At 36.9% G+C, this 27,500-nt stretch overlaps 1 protein-coding gene across 3 annotated transcripts in view; it reads left to right on the top strand.

The window, feature by feature from the left end:
- Positions 1–27,500, top strand: part of ADAM22 (ADAM metallopeptidase domain 22) — a 276,346-nt gene that overhangs the window by 222,927 nt on the left and 25,919 nt on the right. Inside the window, exons 23-30 of one of the 3 annotated variants that reach the window (XM_078151849.1) lie at positions 938–1,106; positions 3,160–3,278; positions 5,701–5,790; positions 9,663–9,680; positions 20,260–20,454; positions 23,388–23,488; positions 23,913–23,979; positions 26,438–26,548. In XM_078151849.1, the coding sequence (XP_078007975.1) occupies positions 938–1,106; positions 3,160–3,278; positions 5,701–5,790; positions 9,663–9,680; positions 20,260–20,454; positions 23,388–23,488; positions 23,913–23,979; positions 26,438–26,548 (870 nt within the window). The remainder of the gene's footprint in view (positions 1–937; positions 1,107–3,159; positions 3,279–5,700; positions 5,791–9,662; positions 9,681–20,259; positions 20,455–23,387; positions 23,489–23,912; positions 23,980–26,437; positions 26,549–27,500) is intronic. The other 2 variants (XM_078151853.1, XM_078151856.1) reach the window with 2 other exon arrangements.

Genomic DNA, 27,500 nt, shown 5'->3' with positions numbered 1-27,500 from the left:
ACAGGTTGACTGCGACATGATGATTTTGGCCATGGAACTCTCAAAGGCTATTTACTACTGAGGTTCTCAACCTTGTTTGCATCATGGACCCCTTCGGCAATCTAGTGAAACCTATGGATCTCTTCTGAGAACAATATTTTTAAATTAGTAAGATAAAATACATAAGGATTACAAAGAAAACTAATTCTATTAAAATAAAGTTGTCAGAATATTGAAAAAACAAATTCAAGAACCCCGGGTTAAGATTTCCTCATTTACTAAGTCATGGAAGGGTTAGAATCTGTGATCATGAAGGAAATACTCCTGCTGATTAAATCTTTGACCCCCTAAGTATGGAATTACATTGAATAGCATTTTTATAATCATATAGTTCTATTATTGCCCCATTATAGAATATAATATTGTGAATGCAGAAATTTCTTTGAAAAAGGTAAGTTTTTATTTATTTTATTTTTTAAATTTATAGAATAAAACAAGGAAAAGGTAATTCAAAAAAACTTTCATCCTCAATGTTAGAACTGAAATGGACCTTAGCGAACCCACTTGGTTATAAGATTAGAATTTGGTGTTGAGCAGTAATTATGATTGACTTGGCCTTAGGTGATAAAAATTAAGTAGAAATTTGATTTCAGTTCTTATATCAATTGTGTTGATATATTAGAATGCATTGTTCTTGTTGATTACCCTACCAATTAGTTTAAAGATTAAGTTACTGCCATGCCTTTACATGTAGGAAGATGTACCATCGTTCTTCATTCTACTGTCTTTCTAAGGATAAACAGAATACAAATGCAGTGATATTAGTCATCATTTAGTTAATGAAGGTGGTTTCAAAATCAATTAAGGAATGAATATATATATCTTTAAAAACACACACACACACAATCTGCTCCAAAACATAACTACATTTTTTTAAAATATTGCTTACTTACTGTAGTGGTGGTCATGTTAAGCTTGAAGAAGAGATAGACCTTGGCTACGTTGAAGATGGGACACCATGTGGCCCCGAAATGATGTGCCTAGAACGTAGGTGTCTCCCTACTGCCTCTTTCAACTTCAGTACCTGCTTGAGTAAAAAAGAAAATGCGATTTGTTCAGGAAATGGGGTATGTTTGTGTATTATTTACTCTATCTTAATGTGAATTATGTATTTAATTTTTATCAGTGAAATGTATGGTCTTCAACAAGTTACTTAAACTCTCAGGACTCAGTTTATTGATCTATAAAACAACAGAATTAAGCTAGATTATCTTTAAGTTCCTTTGAATTCAAACTTTGTGATGTATACTCTGTGAAATGTGCCTGGTTCTAAACCAGTTATTTTTCCTGATTCTACGAAATAAACTAGATACTGAAAATTTACTAAGTAGCATATGAATATGAAATCCACATTGTGTCCTTCTACCATAACTATTGGGCAGCTAGGTGGTTTGATGGAGAGAGCACCAGGCCTGAGGTCAGGAAGACATCTTCCTGAGTTCAAATCTGGCCTCAGGCACTTACTAGCTATGTGACCTTGGGCAAGTCCCTTTACCCTGTTTGCCTCAGTTTCCTCATCTGTAAAGTGAGCAGGAGAAGGAAATGGCAAACCATTCCAGCATCTTTTGCCAAGCAAACCCCAAGTGAGGTCATGAGGAGCTGGACATGACTGAAAAACAGCAACTATAACTATTACTATTGCTTGACTGAGGGGGGAAAAGAAGTAAAAATTATTGTATCTAATTATAATCTCTGATTCTCCTCTCTCATCTATGTTAATGATATCTGATTTGCTTTACTTTGTTTTTTTTCTTTTTTAAATGAAGTAGGAGATGTAAAATTTCACAAGCTAAAATGGGATTGAAAAAGATAAGCATGTAATGCTTTGGGCAAATATTTTTTAACAATGAATAGAAAGGAAGGAAGCCTTTGATAAGCCATGTAACTGAGATTCAGGTGCAGTGAAGATGGGTTTTTGCTTGATCAATTAATCATTATAGTTTCTTGGATCATTGTTCTGGAATAAGCAAAGTACATATTTATTCCAGTTCTATACATTTCTATGTGTATTTATGAGAGATACACAGAGAAGTGTCTTAGTGATTTATTGTCTTGGGAACCATTGCCCCTTCCGAAGGAGGGTACCAGGAATTAGCTGTCACTCTCACAGTTACTATGGGCCACCAGCACTGAACAAGGTCTAGCTGATTCACCCCATGAGGGCAGAGCTCCAAGTCTTCCCGTCTTTCCTTTTTAAAATTTTTTTAAGGCAAACAGGGTTAAGTGACTTGCCCAGGGTCACACAGCTAGTAAAGTCAAGTGTTTGGTCTGAGGCCAAATTTGAACTCAGGTCCTCCTGACTTCAGAGCTGGTGCTCTTTCCATTGCGCCACCTAGCTGCCCCTCTTCCAGGAATTCTTGTTGGGTTTGTGTCCAATTGTACTTTTTAGGCTTTGCTTATATTTTAAAGTCATTACATTGTTCATGAATTAGTGACTTTCTCCAGCTCACGTAACTTGTCATCGGGCAAGATTCAACTTCGGGTCCTCTGCTTCCACCATCAGTTCTCTTTCTATCGTACTTGTTTCTATCTAGTGCTGGGATTGAAGAGAAAAGGTTGAGTTTTGTTCTTGTGCCAGAAACCTTCAGATACACATGTGAGCCACAAGCATGACCTTTCCTCCCTACTCAATGATCTGTAGCCCCAGCCTGAGTAGACCTGTCTTCCTTCTATGTCAGTTGTCTGGCTGTAATCTTAGCTCTCCTAGGTCTAGAACCCAAGACTTCTTTATCCTTTCAAGGACCCTTCTCTATGAGTTAATGGAAGATTTGCATGGATACTGTGGAACTGTCTCTGTTTCCATGTAGATTTCTCCATTATCTTCCTTTTGTGCTATAGCTGAAAGCAAAATCATCATTTTATAATTTTGCTTCATTTCTTCTAGGGATAATCATTGTTCTTTTTTTATGCCCCATTGTTTTCTGTAAGTTGATGTGAGAATGACTTGCAATTGAGGAATGAGAGAAGACTTTTTAGACACACGATGAATGAAATGAAGGATCAGGAAAAGATATCCTAAGGAAAATAAGTGTAATCATTGTTAATTTTTGTTGTTTGTAACATTGTATTATGATCTATTTATGTATGATTTTTATTCTCAATCCACATTTTGGCTTTCAGGTTTGCAGTAATGAAATAAAATGTGTCTGTAACAAGCATTGGATAGGTGCAGACTGTAATACTTATTTACCGTACAATGATGGCTCAAAATCTGATCTATCTGGGCCTGGCAATGGTAAGTACACACTTTAGTCTCAGTGAATTATAGTCCTCAAGAAGGGAGAACAAAAATATTGCCTCAGCATTGTCAACTAAATTATTATTTTTATAGTTACTTCAATCTGTACGTAACTGAGGTATACCTGGCAAAACTATTAACTGTCCTCAAATGATAACTGGTTTTCAGGGTTTATTGAATTAATTTTTTCTATAAATTTTGGATGATCTTGACTCTCAAAATGAAATTTTCAAACATGGAATGCTATGAGAATGTCATTAATTTGGATCAGTAATCTCTCCTGAAATTTCATTATGATAAATAAATCTTTTTTGTACTAACTTAATATTCCCCAACCATCAAATTTAAATGCAGGGTTCATGATTGATTTAAAATTTTTTTTGAGTATTTAAAAATCATCAACAAACAAAAACATTTTCATATGCAAAAATATTAAGAAAAAAGCCTATGAACATGTGAACTTCTGTATATATGCATACACACATGTATTTTTGTTGTTCAGTCATTTTTTTGGTCACGTCCAACTGTTTGTGATCCCATTTGGGGTTTTCTTGGCAAAGATACTGGAGTGGTTTGTCATTTCCTTCTCCATCTCATTTTACAGATGAGGAAACTGAGGCAAACAGGGTTAAGTGATTTGTCCAGAGCCACACAGCTAATAAGTGTCTAGGCCTGATCTGAACTGGGGAAGATGACCCAGCACTCCATCCACCACACCACCTAGCATATATGTGTAGAAGTTTAATAAAATACTAACAAAATTACTCTGTATCCATTTCTGCAGTCCTTTTTGATTTTTTTCTGTGAATTTTAAAAAATATTTTATTGGTGATCCTTTCTAAATATACATTTGTTGCCAGGAAGGGCTTTTATTGGAGCAATCAGTCAATTATCTAGCATTTATTAAGTGCCTACTATGTGCCAAGCATTGGGGATACAAAAAAAGGTGAAAAAAAAACCAGTTCATGCTCTCAAAGAGCTCATAGGATAATGCAGAAAAAAGTAAGTGAATGACTAATGATCAATACACCAAAAAAGAATATTTTTGTGACTATCTGGGGGGAAGTGTCATATCCAACCCTTGATTCTCTAACAAGAACTGCAGCATTTATTTTATAGCTTTCCTGTCTCACCAAAGCCAGACTGTGAGCTTAGTACAGGGATTGGCGCGTAGTAAGTGCTTCATGTAGAAATGCTTGTTGACTGCGACGTGACATGAGGTTTGGGGAGGAGCGGAAGAAGGCTTAATAATGTGCTGTTAAGAAGGAGGAAGAAGTTAAATGAAGCCAAGCAGTGCTCACATCATTCAGAACCCTGTAGACCTTCCTTGACAGTGAATGGACCCTTCCCAAATGTGTTGCTGCCTTTCAGTACATGAATACTTCACTGTAGGAAATGATACCCAAGGGACCAAAAGAATTGTTTCCCTTCCAAATAATGAGAGAAGTCATGAACTTTCTAATCCCCCAAACTAGGCCATCTTTTGCCTCAGTTCTTACCTGGCCTTTAATTATTGAATGGGCCAATGAGCCAATGCTCAGACAAACTGAGACCTGGGAAAGACCTTAGCTTAAAAAGGCCACTGCATCCGGGGCGTTGCCAGTTGTTTTGACCTGTGTGTTGCCACTGGACTCCCGTGACTCTGGAGGAGAGAGTGAGGCTGGTCACTTTGCACAGCCCTGCCTCACTTAAATTCAGTTCACTTGAGAGTCAAGACATCGCCCTCCTGACATCATTGGTCCTCTTTGAGAATGAAAGATGAACAATAACAACAATAACAGTTTTTTCATGAGCTCTTCCACATGGATTTATGAAGAAAAGGCGTTTCAAAGGTTGACACAGAAGAGCAAAGATTTACAATTGAATAGGGCCTTATATAACTCAATTAATCTAACCTTCATATTTCACAAATAAGGAGGGAGTAAGAGATTTCTTCAAAGTCACATAGGTATCAGAGAAAGCATTCAAAGCAAGGTAGATTTGGGCTGATTATAATATCATTAGTCATATAATAGCCATGAGAAATTAAAAAAACTCAGTTTCCTCATTTGGATTTATTCTTTCTCCATATATGATGGATAATTCACAATGTAAGACCTAGACTAGGGGCGGGGAACCTGCAGCCCAGAGGCCCCATGTGGCCTTCTAGATCCTCAAGTGCAGCCCCTTAACTAAGTCCAAACTTTACAGAACAAATCCCCTGAATAAAAGGATTTGTTCTGTAAAACATGGACTCAGTCAAAAGGCTGCACCCAAGGATCTAGAAGGCCACATGTGGCCTCAAGGCTGCAGGCTCCCCATCCTTGACATAGTGTCTTCTCTATATTTGTGCCTTGGGAATTATTCAGAATAACATTTGGAAGACTTCTTAGTTAAGATATTTAAATCACATTGAATAACCTTCAATGTATTTTTTTTTACAGGTGTTGCTGGCAAAATATCATAATAGGGATAATTACTGGCACTATTTTGGTGCTGGCTCTCATATTAGGAATAGCTGCATGGGGTTACAAGTAAGTAACATTTCTTGGTTTTGTTAATGCTGTGCTATACTTTAGGGAATACAGCTTTAAATGAACTCAAAAGTTTAAGTTTAATACCATTAAGTAAGTGAATATGGCTGGTCATTCCCAACCTGGTTGGAGATGTGATATTATTTGTTTAATTTTGTGACATGTTCTTTGCACTTAAAAGGGTTTCTATGGAATTTTTTAAAAATCAGAGTGAATGCAGTGTGAATGAAAATTAATGTGAACTTTGTGGCAGAGATGAGTGTGAAATGTCACTTTTCTCTTGCTTCAGGCTTATGCCTAGAATTCCAAGGAATGTGCCTATGGGTTAGATTGGTACTTACCCACTTTGTTTCTCTTAGAACACCAAGGATGGCTCAGTATTCATAAGCTCTAGAACTAGAAAGATCCTTCAAAGTCCAGAGGTGTGAAACTCACATCCAGGAGCCCATGGGAAATATTTAATAAAATAAATAAAAATACAATAAAACATAGATAATGTTAATTTGTAGTATTCTAGGTCAACATGTAGCCCACAGTTTCTGTTTTGAGTCTGACACCACTGATCTAGTCCAGCCTCTTGATTTTTATATGAGAAAACAAACATGCCCAGGGAGGTAAAATTATTCATTCAAATTGGGGAGAAGGTAAATACTTGAGTTAGGATTTGAACTCAGGTCCTTTCTTTTACTAACAGCAAACAAGTGACATATCAACTATCCCTAGATACTCTGGATATTATAGATTATTGTTATTTAATTTTAATTAATTAATTAATATTAATATTATACATAGATTATTACATACGAGCTTGGGAACCTTCTTCCTGCTCTTGCCTTGTTAATAAGTTTTTCAGCACTAGTTAGCTAATATTATCAAAGTGTTAAACAGAGGCTGAGGACGTGCTTCCCCTTTAAAGACTGTCCCAAGGCAGACATGGTGGGTGGCACACACCTACAATCCGTACTGCTAGGGAGTTTGGGGCTGGCAGATCACTTCAGCTCGGGAGTTTTGAGCTAGAGTAGACCCAGAGCCAATCCGGTGTCCGCACTAAGTCTGGAACCAATATGGTGGCCCCTAGGAGGAAGGAGGGGAGAACATGACTGCCTAAGGAGGGGGAAACCTGCCCAGGGAAGAATCAAAGAAGGTCAAAGCTTCCTGCTGATTTGCAGTAGAGTCAGCTGGACAGCAGCTGATACACTTCTGACTCGGGGGGATAGGAGGACCCAACCTCAAAAAACCAAGACTAACCCAACAAGAATAAAACTCATCCCACTCTTGATGTTCAGTTGCTTCTAGAAGTTCAAGTTCAAGGGCGAAGATATCTAGGACACAGAGAACTACTGAGCACAGGATCAGTCAGTCAATTGATCAATAAAGAAGGATTTATTAGGCACCTAGGTGGCACAGTGGATAGAGTGCCAGGCCTGGAGTCAAGATGACCTGAATTCAAATCCAGCCCCAGACACTAATGAGCTGTGTGACCCTCGGCAGTTTCCCCAACTGTAAAATGTGGGTAATAACAGCACCTACTTCCTGGGGTTGTTGTGTGGATCATCTGAGATAAAATTTGTGGAGGCTTAATAGTGCCTGGCACATTGTAGGCACTACATAAATTCGAATTCCCCTCCTTTTCCTTTCCCTGTTTACTGTGTGCTATACGATAGTGCTAGGAGTAGGGGATACCAGAACAGAAGTGAACCAATCCCTGCCCTCAGGAAACTTACATTCTACCATGGGAAAAAAATCAAGAATCTGAATAAAGTAATTTTGATCCAGATCTTCCTTCAGATCGATGCACTTATCACAATGTGTCAAACTAAGACTTTCTAAAAGAATGATGCCTATTCATTTACTGCACTTTTTGACCACAAAGGGTCGTGTATCCCTTTTCTCTAAAGCCCACACTCTGTCCTGACATTGACTTTGGCCCTGGAGCGCTGGGTCAACTTGCTTGGGTGAGGGTTGTTGGGGGGAGGAGACCATCACCGCTCCATGTTCAGAGCACTCGGGACCTCACCTCATCCATGGAGTCCTTTCAGGCCCTCATAGAAGAAGGTGAAACGTCCAAAGGATTACAACTTAGGTCTGCAATATCATTAGGACACCTTAGCTTTACCTTTGTTCACTCTCAAAGAAGCACGCAAATGAAATGCAAAACACCCTCCTGTAACCACAATGAGCCAATCATATATATCCACACACATGTGTGTGTGTATATATATCTATATATAGAGAGATATATAGATACACACCCTCTAGTAACTGCAATGGGCCAATTATATATATATGTGTGTGTATATATGCATGTGTATATATGTGTGTATATATGTATGTGTACGTATATGTACACACACACACACACATATACATATACATATAAACAACAATGGCCCAATTATGTATATGTATGTATATGTGTGTGTACATATCTATATCTATATCTAGTAACCACAATGGGCACATATATATGTATATATACATACATACACACACATATATATGTGTATATATGTATATATGAATGTATGTATGTATTAACCACAATGGGCCAATTATATATATATATATCTGTGTGTGTGTGTGTATATCTATATATCTATATATATATATATATATCTATATATCTATATCTATATATATATCTGTATATATATATATTCTTTTGAGAATTTGGTAACACTTCCTAAGATAGCTGGAAACTCTCTTGTGTTACAAAATTGGTGGTGGATCCCTGCCTCAGAAAAAATATTATCCAGGCCTATTGTTTGGGCTTCTTTTCTCCTGTGTTGACCTTAGGTTATCAACAATGTGGAAAGTTGACAATACATTTTTAAGAAATAGAAGAGTCATATCAAAATACTTCTCAAAAAGCCCCCTTTTCATGAGAATGCCATCATGGCCACAGGTCATAAAAATGATGGTGAAATCATATTGTATTTTTACAGTAAAATACACATCCCAGGAGGCCTTTGGGAAAATGACCTTTCTCAGGTCTGATGTCTGTCGAGAGCTCCTTTGTCTCTCAAGGACAACATTTCACCACAGAATATCTTTGGCATCCTGTAAATCCTTAAAATACAAGAATGACATTTGTAGAATAGTATAAGACAAATTCTTTAATTTGACAACAAAATCGTTTGGGGGAAGGAAGGGAGCCTTGTATTAGGTTTATGAAATTATAGAATCCCAGAAGTAAAGGAAAAGGTCTATGAGATACCACGTGCTAACAACAGACAATAACAACAGCTGTAACTTCATGAGCTGCCTATCACAAAAATCACAGTAGTACAATCCCTTGTACAAGACTGACCCACAGATTCATTTTACCAGTCTGACCATTTGAAGCAGAGCTGAAGATTCCAGTGGTTCTTAAACCAGGTGAAAGAGAGAAGGAAATTATTATTATTATTATTTTAATTATAGTTGATAATAATAATACTAACTAGCATTTATATAGCACTTTAAGGTTTGCAAGGTGCTTCACTGATATCTCATTTGATCCTCACAGCCCTGGGAAGAAGGTGATATTATTACCCCATTCTACCCTTTAGGAAACAGACAGATAGCAGTTCAGCTTGCTTGGGTGAGGGTTGTGGGGGGAAGAAGACCATCACTCTCACATACTTCATGCATGTGGGGAGGGCGAGGAGAAGATAGACAGATACTAGCTCTTTGGTGTCAAGATTCCCATAGTGATGTTCCCAAATTGTATATATATCATGAATTGTACAATCCTGTGACTCAGAGCCTGCTGATACAAAGCTTCCAAAGAGTACCAAAACACTACAATTATGAGTAGTGTCCTCCCTGATCTAGATGCATACGTAACTAATTATTGTTGTTGTTTTTTCCCTCCTCTCATCGATGGAAAGAAATTATCGAGAGCAGAGGTATGTGGTAAGAAAAACCCAAATATGCTATCCTAAAATGATTTACATCCTAAAAGGTTCTTGTCATCCAAGTTTCCTCCCATGGAGAGTATTCATTTTATTTTCTAACAAAGAAATAACATGGAAACTAATCTTGTTTTTCAATGTTTTCATAGAATCATAGAATCCTGGAATGTCAGAGCTGGAAGGAGCCATAGAGATCTTAGTTCAACATCCCTTTTTCCCCGACTTCAAATTTTTGGTTTTGCTATTGTTAAAATACTTTCATCTTAAAGATATTGAATTTTTAAATTTTGACTTTAGGGTTGCTGGAAAGTTTCCTTTTTAAAAATAGCTATCTTGCATTTTAGTGGTTAAATGATTCTATGAATTTCTTCTTTCATATTAAAACTAGTATATATTCTATTTTGTGTGGCTAATAGAGGGACCTTTATGGAAATTTGTTTTAAAATTTTATATTGAAAAAAGCTCCAGAAATTTGACTTGCTTTTGTATTTACATTTTTGACATTTCTCTATTTTTTCATAGTAACACTACATTTTTAGTTATATAGGTCAGCTTCCTTTCATGCAAGTCCTTCTGAAAAGGATTTTTTTTTATTAATATCATCTTCCATTTAAAGATGGCCAGATTTGCTTTGGGCACAATGTTGCTCTCAAGGAAATGTTCAGACACTCACAAAACTTCTTCCTGACTCTCTGCTCATACTTGCAAGAGAAAGTAATGTTTTATGTGTTATGTAAGTCTACAGGCCAATAATCTAATTTGGACAAGCTAAAAGCACTTTGACACATGAGGGTGTGAGCATCCCATGGGAATACTAGGCTTCGTGTTTCACAATAATTTCGCAGTTCTTATTTTAAAGTACAAATTGACCCTAGGTATTGATAGGAGTCCTCTAAGAATACCATATTGTCACAATATAAAGTAGACAATAAAATGGAAGGGTTTGATTTTTTATACACACACACACACACACACACACACATAAATATACATATATATATCTTTTCTTTTTTACATCACTTGGGATTTTCCTGATATTGGGATATTACTGACTATATCCTTTCCCTTCTCTTACCCAAAAAACCATCTATTGTAACAAAGAAAAAAGAGAGGAAAAAAAAGCAATCCAGCAAAACCACCCAACAGATGAGATGCCTGACAGTGTATGCGATATTCCACCCACATAGTGTACCACTTCTGCCAGGAAAGGAGAGATGTACATTTTCTTGACTCTTTAGAGGGCTAAGTTTATGTTTCACATTTTAACCATTTGATTGCTTTAAGATATATATAAAAATGCACATTACTTAACATTGCCTTTGAATTTGATCATTTCTACTCCCCTGCTCCTAGCAAATAACTAAGGTGCTATTAGAAATAAAGTAGAACCAATGTTGTTAACGCCTTGTCAGGCCCTAGCCTAACTTTCTCTTCACTCTTCTCATTCTTTGAAATTGTCTGAACTTTTAAAAATGAAATCATATTCATTATTTTCCCTTCCCTTCTCAGTGCTTTTGAAAGCAAACAAAACAAAAACAAACACCAGAGAGCCTTGAAAATTATGGATGGAAAATCCATAAGAAAATGTTCATTCAATGTCCATTATATACACATTATTATTTCAGTCTTGAGAAGAATGATAGGAAGAAGGTTGGAGCATATCATCCTTTATTAAAATAGTTTGCTACCCTTGTATTAATACTGATTAATATGTACTATCTTGTTTGAGCTGCAGGACAACCCTGTGAAGTAGGCAGTGCAAGTATTGTTATCTTCGTTTTACAGATGAGGAGACAGAGGTTGTAGAGGAGAAGGCATTTGCCCAAGGTGGCAGAGCTGGGTTACTCGAACACAATTTCTTTGTTCCAGGCCTAGGATATTTCTATTCCTAGGAGAAACTGCCTGCCTCCTTGCATTCAAATGCATCGCAGACTGTGGGGTAAAGATTAATCTAACTGTTTTTGTTGGGGTTTTTTTCTCTTCATAAAAAAGTACCTGGTTTATGTAAAAGCTGCTTCCTTGATGACAGATAATAGTCTTTATTTCCAAGGAGGCTTTCTACATGAGTTAGTACAGTTCATTAGCTGATTAAGTCTGGGACTAATTCTAAGAATTTAAAATAAAGTTCACTTAATATTTAGGCCAATGATAGTGATAAATGCTGCTAAACTAATCCCATTTTTTCTACCACAAATGGGCATGATACAAGGAGTATATGTATAAAGCAAGGATATTAACAATGACAGAGAGTGCTTACATTCATGTCATGCTTTTTAGCGTATGAAATACTTTGCATATAACATTAGTAAAATGCAGAACTAAATAGAAGACACAAAGAAAACGCTGAAGTCAGGTTTTCAGTGGGGAGGTTATCCAGATTAAGATGACCTCCATTCTCCAAAATCTCTTACTGTAAAGGAAACAAGTGAGCCATTTATAGCCTCTCCATACCCCCTTGCTACATTGTCAAGGTGTGCAACAGTTACAGCGAGGAATTTATTCACTTAGAATCTTCCCTTCCCATCTCTCTAAAATTGAGCAGTCCGTTGAGGTATTCAGTGGACTCTAGTCAGGATTCCACCCACATGGCCATTTGTGTCTGGTTTCTAATTTAAGGCTCCCTCTGGGCTCATCCACAGATGAGTATCATGTTTATTTCAGTATACCCTCACCTCTATCACTTCCCATCCCCCTTCTTTGTCTCTGGCTGTTGAATCCTGAATTTATGCATTAGTTCTCAAGTTGCAAGGAGAACTGGGATTCAGGCAAGATGGTTGAGATGCTTTTTGCATCTTAAAGTGGTACATAAATGTCACTATTATTCTGAGACAAAGCTTGCCCCCCTTACATAAAATATAGATGTGTGGCAGACACCCAAAAGCTTGAACCACTAACAGAAGGAGGTGGTATGTAAAGAGCCTTAAAAGAGAAGTACTTTTATAGTCATTTAAACTCATATCTGCCTAGTTACTAAAGAAACAAGAAACAGAAATATGACATTTGACTTTTTATTGCCCTTTTGGCTAGGCTTTCATGGGTTTGCTGGTCTCGTGACGATTCTTGTGCTCTCTTAGGCTTGATAAGAAAGGGTAGATATGTGGAGTTAGGAAAGAATGGAAGTGGCTTTCAGTGAGGTCCCCGTAGATATGTTAAGCTGTTAGAAATGTGGGTGAGCCTGGCATTTTTCTTGAAACTGTCTGTAAGAGACGAGGGGAGATTAAGTGATGCTCAGGCTCTTTCTTGGTGGTTTGATGCCACTGAAATGCTAAATTAGGTATACTAGACAGTTGGAGGAAGAAGGAAAGTAAATAATTCTATGGATGTATCTGATGAATAATAATTCCTACGGAAAACTCATCCTCAGTATCTGAATTTAGTTCAGTTCAGTAAATTTTTATGCTGACCATGAGCCTGCCTTGGAGCAACACAAGACCTGGGTTCAAATGCTGACCCTTGCATAAGCTAGCTGTGTGAGGAGAAACACTTAACTTCTCATGGCCCCTGGCATCTCTGTTTCTCTCTGAGGCCATCATGTTACAAATAAGTTGTAGGTTTGTGTTAATGGAGAGAGTTTCCATAGTAGAGGTACCCCTATTGATGGAATTACAGGTCTGGACCCACCAAAAAAGGAAAAGAAACAGAGCAAGACAATAAGACTCTTAAGGTGTGCCCCATATGCCTTCAAAGGCAAGTCTGAAGGAAGGCTGAGATTTCTAAGCACCATTGACATCTCCCTCCCTTCAGCCACTCAATCGGTTGTGAAGGAAATGAGAGTCCTTTCTATAGTCACTGTGAAAATGACCCCAAATGCCGCTGTAAATGTAGAGAACCAATTTATGTAGCTCTGTGCTACATAAAGCCATAGGATTAGCGGCCTGGAAAGTAGCCTGAGAACTCATTTGGTCCACAGGGATGACTCCTTATCCCACTATTTTAAGCCTTCTGACTTCCCATGTCCCCTATAGATTATTCTTTGCTTGTGTGCTTTAGAATAGACTTAGCAGCAATATGTAAATTTTCTTATACTGAGACACAGCAATACAAATATCTGCAGAAGTAAGAGATCTGGCCTTGGAGAGAGGAAGTCCTGGATTCAAGATCTGTCTCTGGCACATACTGGCTATGGGACCCTGAGCAAGTTTCTCTAGAGCTAGGTGACTCTCTAAGATTGTGCAACAGAGGTACTTAACCTGTTTTGGTGGATGAAGTTTCCTTACCTGGGAGTTCTCTGGGCCACTGAATGATAGGTCCATTCCCTATCCCTATTCATTTTGCAATAGGAGTTTAGGCTTTCTACTTTTGATAATAGTTTATGAATGGTGCATCAACATCATAGGCTCATAAAAGCAAACAGTTTGATTTGGAGATTCATGGTTTCATATAGAATTCTCTTTTTTGTGTGGTTTGTTGCATATATGGAAATGCTCTATTTTTAAAAATTTTAAAGTGGAAAAAACCCAAAAATTAAAAGTCATAGGCTCGTAGATCTGGACCTGGAAGGGAACTTAGATGTCACTTAGTCTGGTGATGTCAAGCTCAAATAGAAATGGGAATGCTTGTTTTATTTCTTAAGTTCAGAATAAGATAAAATTAAATTAAAAAAGAAGAAACAGAGGCCACTACACTCTACATGAAGATCTCTGCAGGCTGCATATTGACCTAGAAAACCACAAATTAACCTTATCTATGTTTAATTATATTTTTATTTCTTTTGTTAAATATTTCCCAATTACATTTTAATCTGGTTCAGGAGGCCTGGTGGTTCCCTCTGATCTAGTCCAACTTGTTCATTTTATAGATGAGGAAATGGAGGCCTAGAGAGGTGAAGCAGCTCACCCCAGGTCACACAAGCAGTACATGGGAGTCCTAGGCTTTGAACTGTGACTACAAGTCTCTTTCCACTGTACTTCCATTAGTTCAGAATATTTGGTCTATTTCAACTAGACAGCTTGGAAAAAAAAACCAGCCTAATGAAATTTAGATAAGAAAGAAAAATCCATTTAAGGCCTCAATCTTTTCCTCTGTCTTCACTTAATTGAAATCAGTATGATATATAAGAAATACAATAATTAAATTATATCTCATTGACCTCAGCATTCAACTTTATCAGGAGTACTCAGTGTTCCTTTTGTTTTTTCTTTTTTAAAAGTATCTTCCTTATATGATCTTCCCACCTTCTCTTAAACCTTTCTTAGTTTGTTTTTTGTATTTATTATTTTAATGATTTCCATTGACATGCAATGTGACATTAGTATGCAATACTTCTAAAAGAAATAACACATTAAAGTAAAATCCCAGGCAGATGATCTGAATGACACACAAGGCCTTGGAGAATTACCTCCCCTGGAGTTGGAGGTTGATTATTTGACTTAATTTACATGTGTCTTACATCACCTTGAGTGGACCTTAGGTCTAGTTAATTTAAACTCTAAGCTTTTTACCGTCTTTGAAAAGGCTGGACTGTCCCAAGACACTGTCAGCCATTTGCCTAGGGGCCTATGTGGTAACTTACACTTCTCCAAGGATGAGGGAGGACAGGAGTGAGTTAATTCCAGATAATTTGGCCTACCAGTCTAGGGTAGGCCAGGGTAAAGCTTCCAAAGCTTTAATGTAAAGTATCCTGACATGCTTTTAAAGATTAATTTGGCCTTTCCTCTCAAACCCAAAAACAAAGTCCTAGAAAGGATTCCATCAGATTTCTTTCCCAAGGAAAGATTCAAATTTAAGAGAGGCTAAAAAAGTACTTAGGTTTCTCTAATAGAAATAACATACAAAATATTATCAATGTGAAAAAATACAATTTTATCCTTTCCTGATTTGACAGTGATTATAAAAGACTCCACAGATTACCTGATACAGTCTCAGTGCCAGGTCATTAAAAATTCTCACTAAAAACACTTAGTCTGAGCTTTCTGGGAGTCCTGTATATTGAATGAACAAGCTTCAGCTCAGAAAATTAAATGCTGAGCTTTAGGACAAGTAAGCATGACTCAGGGAGGCTTGGGCAAATGGAAATGTTTGCTGGGCACAATGAAAGAATAAGAAAGACCTGGAGCAAAGTAGTTTGTTTCTGTGTAGAATTGTAAATAAAAGGCTTTGGTCTTGACCATGTAATTGAAAGGGAACATAAGCTAAGGGAAGGAAATAATGAATTTTCTGAGGATCAAATGAGAGTCAATCAAGATGATAATAATAATAATAATAATAATAATAATAATAATAATAATAATAATAATAATAATAAATAATAATAATAGTAAACACATATATTGCTTTAAGATTTGCAAAGCATTATAATATCTCATCTGATCCTCACAGCCATCTGAGGAGGTAGATGCTGTTATTACTGCCATTTTAGAGATGATGAAACTGAGTCAGAGAGAAGTTAAGTGATTTGCTGATGGTCACACAGCTGGTCTGTCTATTTGAACACAGGTCTTTCTAATTCCAAGTCTTGTGCTTTTGACCCCTATACCACCTAGCTTGAAGATGTTCCAATTAAGATTATAGGATGACAGAACTAAAAGATATATTTGAGATCAGCTAGGTCATTCCCCTTATTTTCCAGATATAAAAACTGAGGCCCAGAAAGGGAAAGCAACTTGATAAAGTCATGCAGCTTTGGTGGATCCAGAACCTAGAATCTAGCTCTTCTAACCCCAAGTCCAGTATCCACTCCAGTATAGCACATTGTATTGATTAAGGATAGGAGGAGACTCTTATCTATTTTAATTGAAATTATTAGTCATAGGAACATCATATAATCCAAAGAATCAGATGAGATAAGTAATATAACAGCACTAGAAAAAGGTGGAAATTAGATGATGATCAATTAAATTTTGGACGCAGCCCAAGAAACATCGGTATTCAGCTTCCAGTCTTCAAACCCAGAAACTCGGCACTAGAATAAATTGTAATTATAAAATAGGTTAGACTTTTTTCCTTCTGAAGTAAAGTGAGAGTAAGTAGTCCAAGTGAACAAGCAGTGTCAGCCTGGGGAGACAGAATAATTGGTGTTTTATATGGGTCAGCCCTGACATTTTTTGTCAGTTACTTGGCTAGGGATGAGTCGTTAGGATAACAAGGGACACTGCGGTGTGAGGAGCGGTCAACACTCTGAAAGAGAGGCTTAGCTTTCAAATAATTCTTTTAAATTATAGAAGTATTTGGGAACAAAGAATGGAGGCAGCCTGAGGAACACATTGAAGGAAAAGAGGCAAGTCCGATGCATAGTGGGATAGACTTGAAAAGACTTTTAACGGCTAACAAATTGAATATCTCTTTCAATGTCATGCTTTTGTTTAAAAAAATAATAATAAAAATCAACACAGTGTCAACATTTTCAGAGAATTAGGATACTAGGATCATTAGAATTGGAAGGAGCTCGGAGCCATTTACTCCCATTCCCTCATTTTACAAATGAGGAAGCTAATACCCAAGGAAGTGAAATGTCTTGCTCTGGGTCACGCAGGTAGAATTTAGCAAAAACATAGAAAATATTTAGAACTTGCCCAAGAAAGATTTTAAGATTATCAAAGGATTGGGGCAGGAGTGGGAGAAATTTGAGGAAAAAAATGACAAGTGAGATTGAACCAGATGTTCTGCATCTTCAGTAATGACTGGCCAAGATGAAATGGGTAGTAGGTGCCTGATGTATCAAGGTTAGGCAGAAGGGCGAATTTCATGACCAGGAAGGTAGCTAAGCATTCTACCTGGATGCACATCAACAATGACTGATATTCTATAACAAGCAGTGGTTGAGTGGGATGAAGAAGATAAGCCTTTGAGAAGTTTACAATGTAGATGAGCATAGAATCTTATCTGCCTGACCAAAGGAAGTGAGTTGGACTACATTAAAATATGGAAAACCTTTCCTGTCTTTGACTCCTTGGCTTCTTCCTTCTCCAAAGTGCTTGATTTGCACTGAGCCTTAGAATATTCTCCAGAAGGATAAAGAATGACACTCGAACACTGAAAAAAAAAATAAAGCCATGTAACAATGGATAACATGTGACCAGCAATGTGGAAAAGAAAATTGTATTTTAGTGAACCAGAAAATTACAGAGTTTCATTAATAGTAAGATAATCAAATCCTTTAAAAGATGGAGTCCTTTTTGGAAAATGATAATGGGAGAAATGATTATCATTATCATTTCAATATTGTCTTCACTATTTAAGTCCAGTTCAATGAATGTCACATTTCATTTGGCCTATGAAGATTGTGACCAGAGTAGCATGCAATTCTTGGGCATTACAAGGATTTGATGATTGAGGCATTTTTATTGATACCATCATTACTATGGCCAGTATAACCCAGAGGGGAAATTTTGGCCATGGCAAGACAAACCTCAAAACTTTCATCAAGAGGCCATTACTCCCCCCACCCCAAGCACTGATGAAATTAATCAACTAGTGAGGTAGGTGCCAGAAATAAAAAAGAAAATGATTCAAGAGATTGAAAGGGATAAATTTAGTTTAGAAAAGGAATATTCACCTGTTATCATTGATCCCTCAAGCACAGAGGAAGACATGATAGTTTTGTTTATTTTGGGAACATATGTGGCCATTACCAAGTCAGGTCATTGTGTATATTTTAAATGGGTGCTTAGAAGAAACACATTCATTATTTACATGAGCAATTGAGCTAAAAATGCAAATCTAATGAAGAATACTAATATCTTTTATCATAATCAGAAATAGGCTGAAATTCTACAACTCAGAAGAGAGATTTTTTTGACCTTTAGTTTAAAATTGCTTCTCAAGTCATATATGACAATGTTGAAATAATTCCCAGAAGAAGGCGTGTTATTATTAAAGAAAACAAATGAACAAGATTTTTTAAAAAATCTAATTACAATGTGGGACTCAACACAAATCAAATACGGCAAATACAAATCAAAATTTAGCATCAACATGTTTTCTTAAAGCCTAGCGCAGAACATTACGAATATGACGCAAAAAGAATGATAGAAGCAGTCACTTAATTTATACCTCTGCATAGAGAGCAATTAAAATCCAATTCTTTGTAAGACAGCCAACCTGATACTAATTTCAACTTTAGATTCACAACAGCATTAGAATTGAACCACGTTAAGTTGTGGTCATGCTTCTCAACCCACTTACACATTGGGAATGATCAAATGATCATTTGGTACAGATGAAGAGTTGAGTGAAAGTTACGAACACCCAAGATGACCTAAGGATAATGAAAACTTAAAATTGGATCATAGAATCATAGGATTATGGATTTGGAGCAAGAAGGGACATTGGAGGTCATCTATTTGAATCCTGTCTTTTACAGATGAGGAAACCAAAGCTCAGAGAAATTAAGGGATTTGCTCAGATCACGTGGTTATTAAGCATCTCAGGCTGAAAGTTATGGTATCTACTCTTCTTTCTCTAAGAAAGACCTCATAGAAAACAAATGAGAATGCTTCCAGTCTTCAGTCTACAATTTAGTCTAGAGTTGAATGTTACCTATTGTTGGAACCTGGAAGGGACCTTGCAGGTCATCTCATCTTTAGCGTTCCTTTTACAGATAAGGAAACTGAGGCCCAGAGAGGTGAAATTCATATATCTATCTTAATCTAAATCATATCTGGTATATTTTAAATTTTATTTTTTCATGTTTTTGTCTATCCTCAGAGAAGATGGAAAACTGTTGTCACCATCCTTATATACCCTTTCTCCACTCCAGTAGAAAGTTGCTAAACCATTCCTTAACTATCTCTTCTTTAGGTTAAATAATTCCACTTTTTATCCTTCTTCACACATTTGATATTCCAAATATTTAGTTACTTTTTGGTTTCTCCACTGAATCATATTTCATTTATTCACTTTTCTTTTAAGCAGATTGTGAAGCCCAGAAAGGAACACAGAACCCTAATAAGGCTATAGTTGTATCATATAATAGAACAAGCGGGAGAGAGTAATTCATTCATTTTAAGATAGGGGTTCTTAACCTTTTTTGTGTTATGGACACCTTTGGCAGTTTGGTGAAACCTTTGAACCTCTTCTCAGAATAATGTTTCAAATGCATAAAATAAAATGCATAGAATTACCAAGGAATCCAGTTATGTTGAAATCTAGTTATCAAAATATGTTTTTAAAAATCAAACAAAGTCATAGACCCTGGCTTAAGAACCCCTCTTTTAAGGTTTTCTCAGTATATGGGAATCACGAAGATGAGTTTCTTCAGCCCAATGGTAAAGCTGCCCCAAGGTTTTCTACTCTAAAACCTTTCACTTGAAATGAATTAATTATTAAATATAAAGGTGAAATTAAGATTTGTGAAGATAATGGGGGCTTACTTACCAAAACGGAGCACTTCATCTTTTTGAAAGAGTGTAAGGCTGTTTTAACCAACCATTTCAGCATGGCATTAGTGGCCCTTTCAAATACTTGCCTTGAGAATGACTTTCATTTGTCACCTTTAGTAATAATCTTGTGTGTTATGATAGACTTGATTCATATAGATCATTAGCCCTACCTCTTTTTTTCCTGAACTAATATTTGTATATGTCTGTGTACGTGTGTCTTGTTTTCTGACTTTAAAATGTTTATTATGCTTTAGACAATTACCCCAGGGAGATTATGTAAAAAAGCCTGGAGATGCCGATTCTTTTTATAGCGACATGCCTCCGGGAGTCAGCACAAACTCAGCATCTAGTTCTAAGAAGAGGTCTGCTTTTCTGTCGCATTTTCAGATTTCTACCTGTTCCATCCCACATTATTCCATTAGTCAGAACATTTCATTATTTTGCAGCAGGTTTGATTACTTCTTCCTTCTTTCTGGAATGTTATAAATAGTATCCCTTGTTCTTTGATTACATGCATGAGTTCTGGGGGTACTCTCGAAGTACCCTATGCTCCAAACTGCCTGTTTTCGTAATCTAATGAGTAAAAATCAAATCAATGAAAAGCAGCTTTATGTACATAGCAACCCAAGAGGGTGTTGAACAATCTATTTCTCATATGTCTCCAGAAAAGATGGTGTTCACTGATATTTTAAATGGTGGGTTTCATATCATGGTCTTGTAGTCAAAGAAAAAGGTTACTATCATGCTTCAATAAAAAGCAATAAATAAACTTATAGTATTAATGCTGTTTAGAAAATTCTTTAAATACTATGCTGTGTTTTTGAAAGCAAAGCTAGACATGAAGCAAAGATTGATTGTTATGAAATGTGCTTTTGAATGTTGCATTAAGGATTGCTAGTTTTGCATTTTATTCCTGGAATGATCTTTCCTAGACGTATGCAACTTTGAGTTTAGTGCTAGCTTAACTGGTTTGATGTGTGTTTGCCAGCATTCATATCAATACAGTATGGGTAGATGCATTATTCATCTGTTCTTTAGAGTTTGATGATATATTTTTGCTCCAAGTTCATAAAATACATAAATAGCTCTTAAAATTCTGCATGATTTATAATTACCCAGCTGGGTAAAATGAGGGAAAACAGAAATTGCTGGAATGCTTTAGGAAATGTGTATAATTGTGAGCCTATTTTCATAGTGAAAGAAAACTGCTCCATAGAAGACTTTCATTAATTGGTAATGGGGAGAAGGAGAAGTGGAGGGAGGAAATAGTATACATATGTATGTATATATTAATACCTTATGTGTTACCTTTGAAATGGTAGTTATTTTGGATTGTGAAGGCAATTGCTATTCTACTGACAGAAAGAAGGCAAGTAGAGTGATAGATAGAATTTTAAAGCTGGAAGGGACTTAAAATTCTATGATCTCTAGCCTTATTATCTTCTTTCTGTTAGCAAATGGGATCACTTCTGAAACTGTTGATATTATAAAACACCTCCCCTGTCTCTCCCCAGTTTCTTTTCCACAATAGATCTTACTCATCAAAAACACGTATGAATAAGCAATGAAAGTAGTAAGTTTGGTGAGGTATGGAAACCTTTTAAAAAGTGCCCAGAAACTCTGCTTTTTCATTTCAGTGTTATCCTTCATTATAATAAGTTACCACAGCCAGAAGAGAAAATATAGTTTATGCATCAGGAATGTAGAATTTGAGAAGGGAGCAAAGAGAGTGTGGGGTTTTTTTGTGGATTTTTTTTGTTGTTACTGTTGTTTTGGGTTGTTTTTTGTTTTGTTTTGGGGACTTTTTTTTTTGAGAGAGGGGACAGGTACAGTTAAAGGAGACAAGGATTTGGGCTGCTTCTGTTTTCCATGGCAAAGACATATTTTCTCTGTAAAACAGATGTAAATTAAGTAACATAGTAGAGAAATGGCGGGAGTTGAGTAGATTCCAGTGGTATTTCTGTTATTGTTGCCCCAAATAGGACACCACTTAATTAGCCAACAATGGGAAGAATGTTATCTTAACTTCAGAGAACCAATAATTTATTCGTGCCTGGTATGTCCATTTAACTACTTGATCAGAAATAGTTCAATAAGAAGTCTCCCTTTCAAGGGAAGATTTGTAACAATTTTCCATCATGATGTATGATGTTTGAAACATGACACCATTTTCTAAAGCACAAAAGCAGTCACCAGAAAGACCTGAAAAAGCATTTGGATGGTTCCCAGAACTTCCTCAGTGCCCAAGGTTGCAAATCTTAAGCAGCTTGGAAAAGCATGTTGAGTATTTTGACTCTTCCTCCGTGCCACTGGGTGTGTAGAATGTCATGAAGGGGTTCTTGTGTTCTACCAGGTAGGTCTTGTCCATTTTGTTTCTAATAGATATTCCATTTCAAGATGATGGGACACAAGTACGCAAATGGTAGTAAAGTGGTGAACGGAGCCAGCCCACAAAGGTGTCCATGGTCCATGTCTGACCAAGTTCGTTGGCATTTATTTAATGAGTCAGTAGACTTTTTAGATGATATTGGTGCAGGAAACTCCATTCATCGAGGGCGGGGAGAATTGACTTACTTTCTAAGGAAACAACAGTATCACCTTTATGGCTTAATCATATTTGTCTTGAGTAAATCTTAATCAAACTCTATCATGGCCTTATACTTAAGAAACAAGTACAGCAGGACCTCTTTATAACCCTGGTATTGGTAAACAGCACTAACCTGTTATAAGCAAATGGACTATACCAAGCTTTTTGCTGCATGTTATGAGCATAATCAGAAGTTGTATATCCAAGTCTATTTAACGATGAACCATGTTAGCTGGGCATGATGGCGTACACGCCTGCGATCCCTGCTGCTGGGGAGGCTGAGGTTGGTGTTTTGCTTGAGCTCGGGAGTACTGAGCAGTAGTAGGACTAAAGCTGAGCAGGTATCTTCATTAAGTCCTTTACCAATATGGTGAGTTCCTGGGAGTGAGATTACCAGGCTGCCTAAGGAGGGACAAAGAGGCCCAGGTTAGAAGTGGAATAGGTTAAAGCTTGCATACTGATCAGTATTTATTGGGATTGGTCCTATGAGTGGTCACTGCATTTCCAGCCTGGGTGAGATGATAATAATAACGACAATAACAACAACAACAATAATAATAACCATGTTATAATGGGGTTCCTTTGTATTTGATTTTTCTTAAATTGATTTTTTGTGCAATTCTCTTCTTCATGAAATACTTTTTATTTATCTTCATTCTTTCATTTTCCCAGATTATTAATTTAGTTATTGCTTCTTTTATGTATTATATAATGATATAAGCAGTTTTGTTTACTAATCTCAAACTTAGAAAGGTAAGAAGGGAGTTAAACATTACATGCCTATTTCAATTTCAGGTCAAACGGACTCTCCCATTCCTGGAGTGAAAGGATTCCAGATACAAAACATATTTCAGACATCTGTGAAAATGGAAGACCTCGAAGTAACTCATGGCAGGGTGAGGAAAATTGAAATCTCTTTGTGAGCCCACCCCAAGTTCCCTTTCAGTTGGGCTGGCTTGTTTCTTTTAGCATCTCTCTCTCCATTCATTTTCCCTTGTAAGACCATTAAGGTCAACAAATCACCAATCAAGGAGCATTTATTAATCACCTACTGTGTGCCTGGCAGAGGAAAGGAAATATGGTAATATGGCTGTTTTTACTTGGAATAGGAGTATAACTCTTATTAATGATAAATATAAGAGGATTTAACAGCTAGGGCACACTATGTAACTAGAGATGGCTGTAGGATGCTTTGAAATGCATATCTGATTGAGGAAAGTGATCTTCTGAATTCAAAACTCTAGCAAACAGATTGAAAAAATAATATTTATTTACATGCCTACTTACCTAAATCATCTATCATCAACCCATCTTTTTCAGGTAATCTAGGAGGCAACAGAAAGAAAGTCAGAGGCAAAAGATTTAGACCACGATCGAATTCAACTGAGTAAGTCTGACCTTCTAATGAAAAAGGAGGCTCCTGTGTTCCTTGTGATTTGTTCTAAAGAAAATGGGTCGATCATTTACAAGTTAATCAGTCATCTGGTCAAAGACGTAGAAAGCAATGCTTTGGTATAATCTGTTTTATTCTTACTTTTTAACTCTCCTTTTGTCCTTGGAAAATTAACCGTAACTCTTCTTTTTCACATAGGCCTCTTCGCAACTGTGCCCATAGCAATACTCAGTGACAGTGAGGGTCTCTACCCTCATTGCAGGCTTAATTCTACAGTAACTTTCCTTTGTGGAAAGTTCAGTGTTTGAAGGGAATGCTGCTAACTTTCCTTTTTTTTTTTTCTTTTCATCACACTGGGTTGAGCCATTCCAGAGAGATAACTCTCTTTTTCTCCCCAATACTCGCTTCCACCTTGAAAGCATTAGGAAAGAGTCCAACTATACTTGGATGTTCTCCCAACTTGAAGCTGCTGCTGCTCAGAGATTTTCATGGCTGCAATCTAAGCATTCTCTCAGACTAGTCAAAATAAAGCATTACTATCACACTTAAGACTATTTACATTTTTCCTGCTCCTTAAGTTGCATTTACATTTTTGAATATAGCATTGTACATAAGATTGTACATGCAAAAAACTAAATAAGAGAGGAAGAAGTTCACACTAAAATATTTTAGAGTAATGTAATCACCTTGCACTCTTTTCTGTCTCTCTTTTTAAATATATATATGTAACACCAAGCTTAATTAAATTCTTCAGTGACCTTCCTGGAATCGAGCATAGCCCTAATCTGTATCTTTATATATAAATGCTTATCACCCAGTTCAATTTCCATTATCCTTGTCCCATATCAGAATCTTTACTTCTCTCTCACTCTGGTGATAATTGTTATTCCCAGAATCACACTTGGTATTTCATACCTTACTAATGATTTTTTTTTGGTTGATTTTGTTTTTGGGGGAAAAAAAACCTGAATATCAAGTATTTTGTTAACTGCTTGCTAGAAACTTATGTTAGCATTTCCATCACATACCCTACCTTTTTTAGTCCAGGTATAATAACATTGCCCTGAAATTTGGATCTTCCAAGCTGAATGGTATTGTCTGTAAGTGACTTGTCAAAGTTTATATAGAGGATTCATTATCCACTGGGAAATAATGGGCAATTCAAGTAATTCCATTGCATGATTCAGAATGGCAATAGAAAATGACACCATTAACTCCCAAGCTCTGAGAGTTTATCTTACACACTCCCAAAGCACTTGGGTGCTTTAGGTCTTACTGTTGATAAACTCCTCTTGGAATGTTGTTTGGTTTGGTTTTTTTGCATGGGGCTACACAATACAATACCTAAGCTAAGAGTTACCTAGCTGTGTTTCATCCAGTTGCTCCCTAGAGTGAAATTGATAAAGGGCAAATTTTTCTCTATTATTTTCTTTATGTACTCTTTAATTTTCCAAATGTATTTCCTATAACAAGGCTTAAAGATCTCTAAAATTGGGAATGGAGGGGATGACAGTGACATTAGAATAGAGCCATGGGTTTGGGGACCAAAGAGTTACTTACTTTTTATCTGTACTAAAGGCATAAAGTAGGGTTAATATAACGCTTTTCTAGAGTAATCACATGATTATCTTTGGTTATAAATTTCCCAAAGCCTTGTTAAAAAAAACAACCTGATGCCACAAATAACTTTTGAAAAACTTTGTCTGGGAGTTCATCAAGTGTAAAAAGAGAAATTGGCCATGAGTCATCTTTGTAGGTGAGAAACACACCAACTGGTAAAATTTCAAAGAGTTTTCATTGATTTTCCAAAATGTGGTCCTGTATTTATTTCCCTTTAACAATATACTTAACAACATATTTCCCTTTAAAAATAATAACAATATAACAATAATAATACCAAGCCTTTGGAAATTGATCGCTTATTATCTCATGTACCCCTTTTGTATCTGAACAATTTCAACAAAGAGATAAAAACTTGTTCCTAGGCAATCTTGCTACACGTGGATTCCACTGACACCTTTAAATAGCTAGTGTTTTCCAGATTTATTGGATACTGCCCCCTTCCCCTCACTTTTGATATAGTAACATCAGTTGGGTATAGAATATAGAATATAGAATATAATAAGAACAGAATGTTAGGCATCAGGTGGGACTTTCCTCTCATAGTTAGGCACATTCCACAAATGAGGGAATCTCCTTAAGTTTGACTTGTACAGGGCCTCATTTGGAAGAGTAGGATTCTGCTGAAAGTGGTAAGGGAAACCAATGGAATGCCCTTATCCTGAGGAGTACAACATGAAGACGTGTGCTTTGCTGATTGACAGCCTGTGGTATCTTTGTTAAATCTGCATTGTTTTTCCTCAAAGCGTATACATCTTCCTCACTGTTGTACATAATACTGACCTTTTTTTTTTTTGGCTTAGACTTTCTATTATATATTGTGTTTTTGCAGGAGGGAGCCCCAAGCATCCGAGCCTGGGCACTCCCTCGACCAGCCAATCCCAACCCAAGGCATAAGCCCAGGGCTTTCCGACCCCCCCTTGACAGGGAGTCAGGACCACAGGTCAGTTTCCATCTGCCCCTTTATTCTGGGCTACCAATCAATTCTCCTCAAAGTCTTTTCCTTATCTGAGCTCAGTTATTTGATTTATGATGAAGCCCCCTGTGACTGCTTGGAGATGTTCCTGATGCAGCCGGCGCTAGCTAAGCTCTCCCTGCCTTTCCAGCCTGAAGAATTAAAAAACAAAAAACAAAAAACTCTCAAGCCTGGGTATGAGGCATTTCTGCATGCTGCTCTATGAGGCCAAGTTAAGTCACGTAGGCCAAGTAGGTAGGTTTCAGGGCAATTTTATTTAATTCCATTAATCCAACCACCATGCCTTGAGATAATTGGGATGATACGCAAAAGCTTACTGGGCAGATCCCTACAAGAAGCAAGTGAAAGGCTCTATTCCACGGCCTTAAGTAAAGAGATTCCAACTCTCTGAAATGCTACCCAGTTGGAAAGAGTGAAGCTGACCTTGTGAATGTCAAGCCTTGTAGCTTTAAGCTCCTCCTTATGGCCATTGTCTCGATGATTTGTCCATCGAATTTGCATTTGAAGCGCAGGGAGCAAACTGGCCTTCAGGTCCCTGCAGTTGCAGGGGGCCTGTGAGTGTCTCGGTTCGTGGTATGGCTATGTCAGTGTCTTACCTGGTAACAGCTGCATGGGCTTTCTCTAATATCCTCCCCCAGCCCAGAGCTTTAACTAGCACTTACTTCATCTGTGGCTGTATTGGCTTTTTCAACTTTTTACTTTGGGTTCAGAGACTCTATTGAGAGCTTCAAGCAAGTTTTGATTTGCTCTCTCTGTAAAAAAAAAAAGACCCATTGAAGGTGGTTGTGGCTAACAGCAAGGCTCTGTTGCAAGCTGGTTCCTCCCTTGGGGGACAGCGTATCCATTGGCAAAAATGGTCTCAGAAGCTCTTCAAACAAACCCTTCTTTCACAGACTGAACTTTCTAGTTTTCAATGGTG

The sequence above is a fragment of the Phascolarctos cinereus genome, unplaced genomic scaffold, assembly GCF_003287225.1.
Source record: "Phascolarctos cinereus isolate Bilbo 61053 unplaced genomic scaffold, phaCin_HiC Scaffold_1;HRSCAF=81, whole genome shotgun sequence".
Classification (NCBI taxonomy): domain Eukaryota; kingdom Metazoa; phylum Chordata; class Mammalia; order Diprotodontia; family Phascolarctidae; genus Phascolarctos; species Phascolarctos cinereus.
This window is presented reverse-complemented; position numbering and strand designations above follow the sequence as displayed.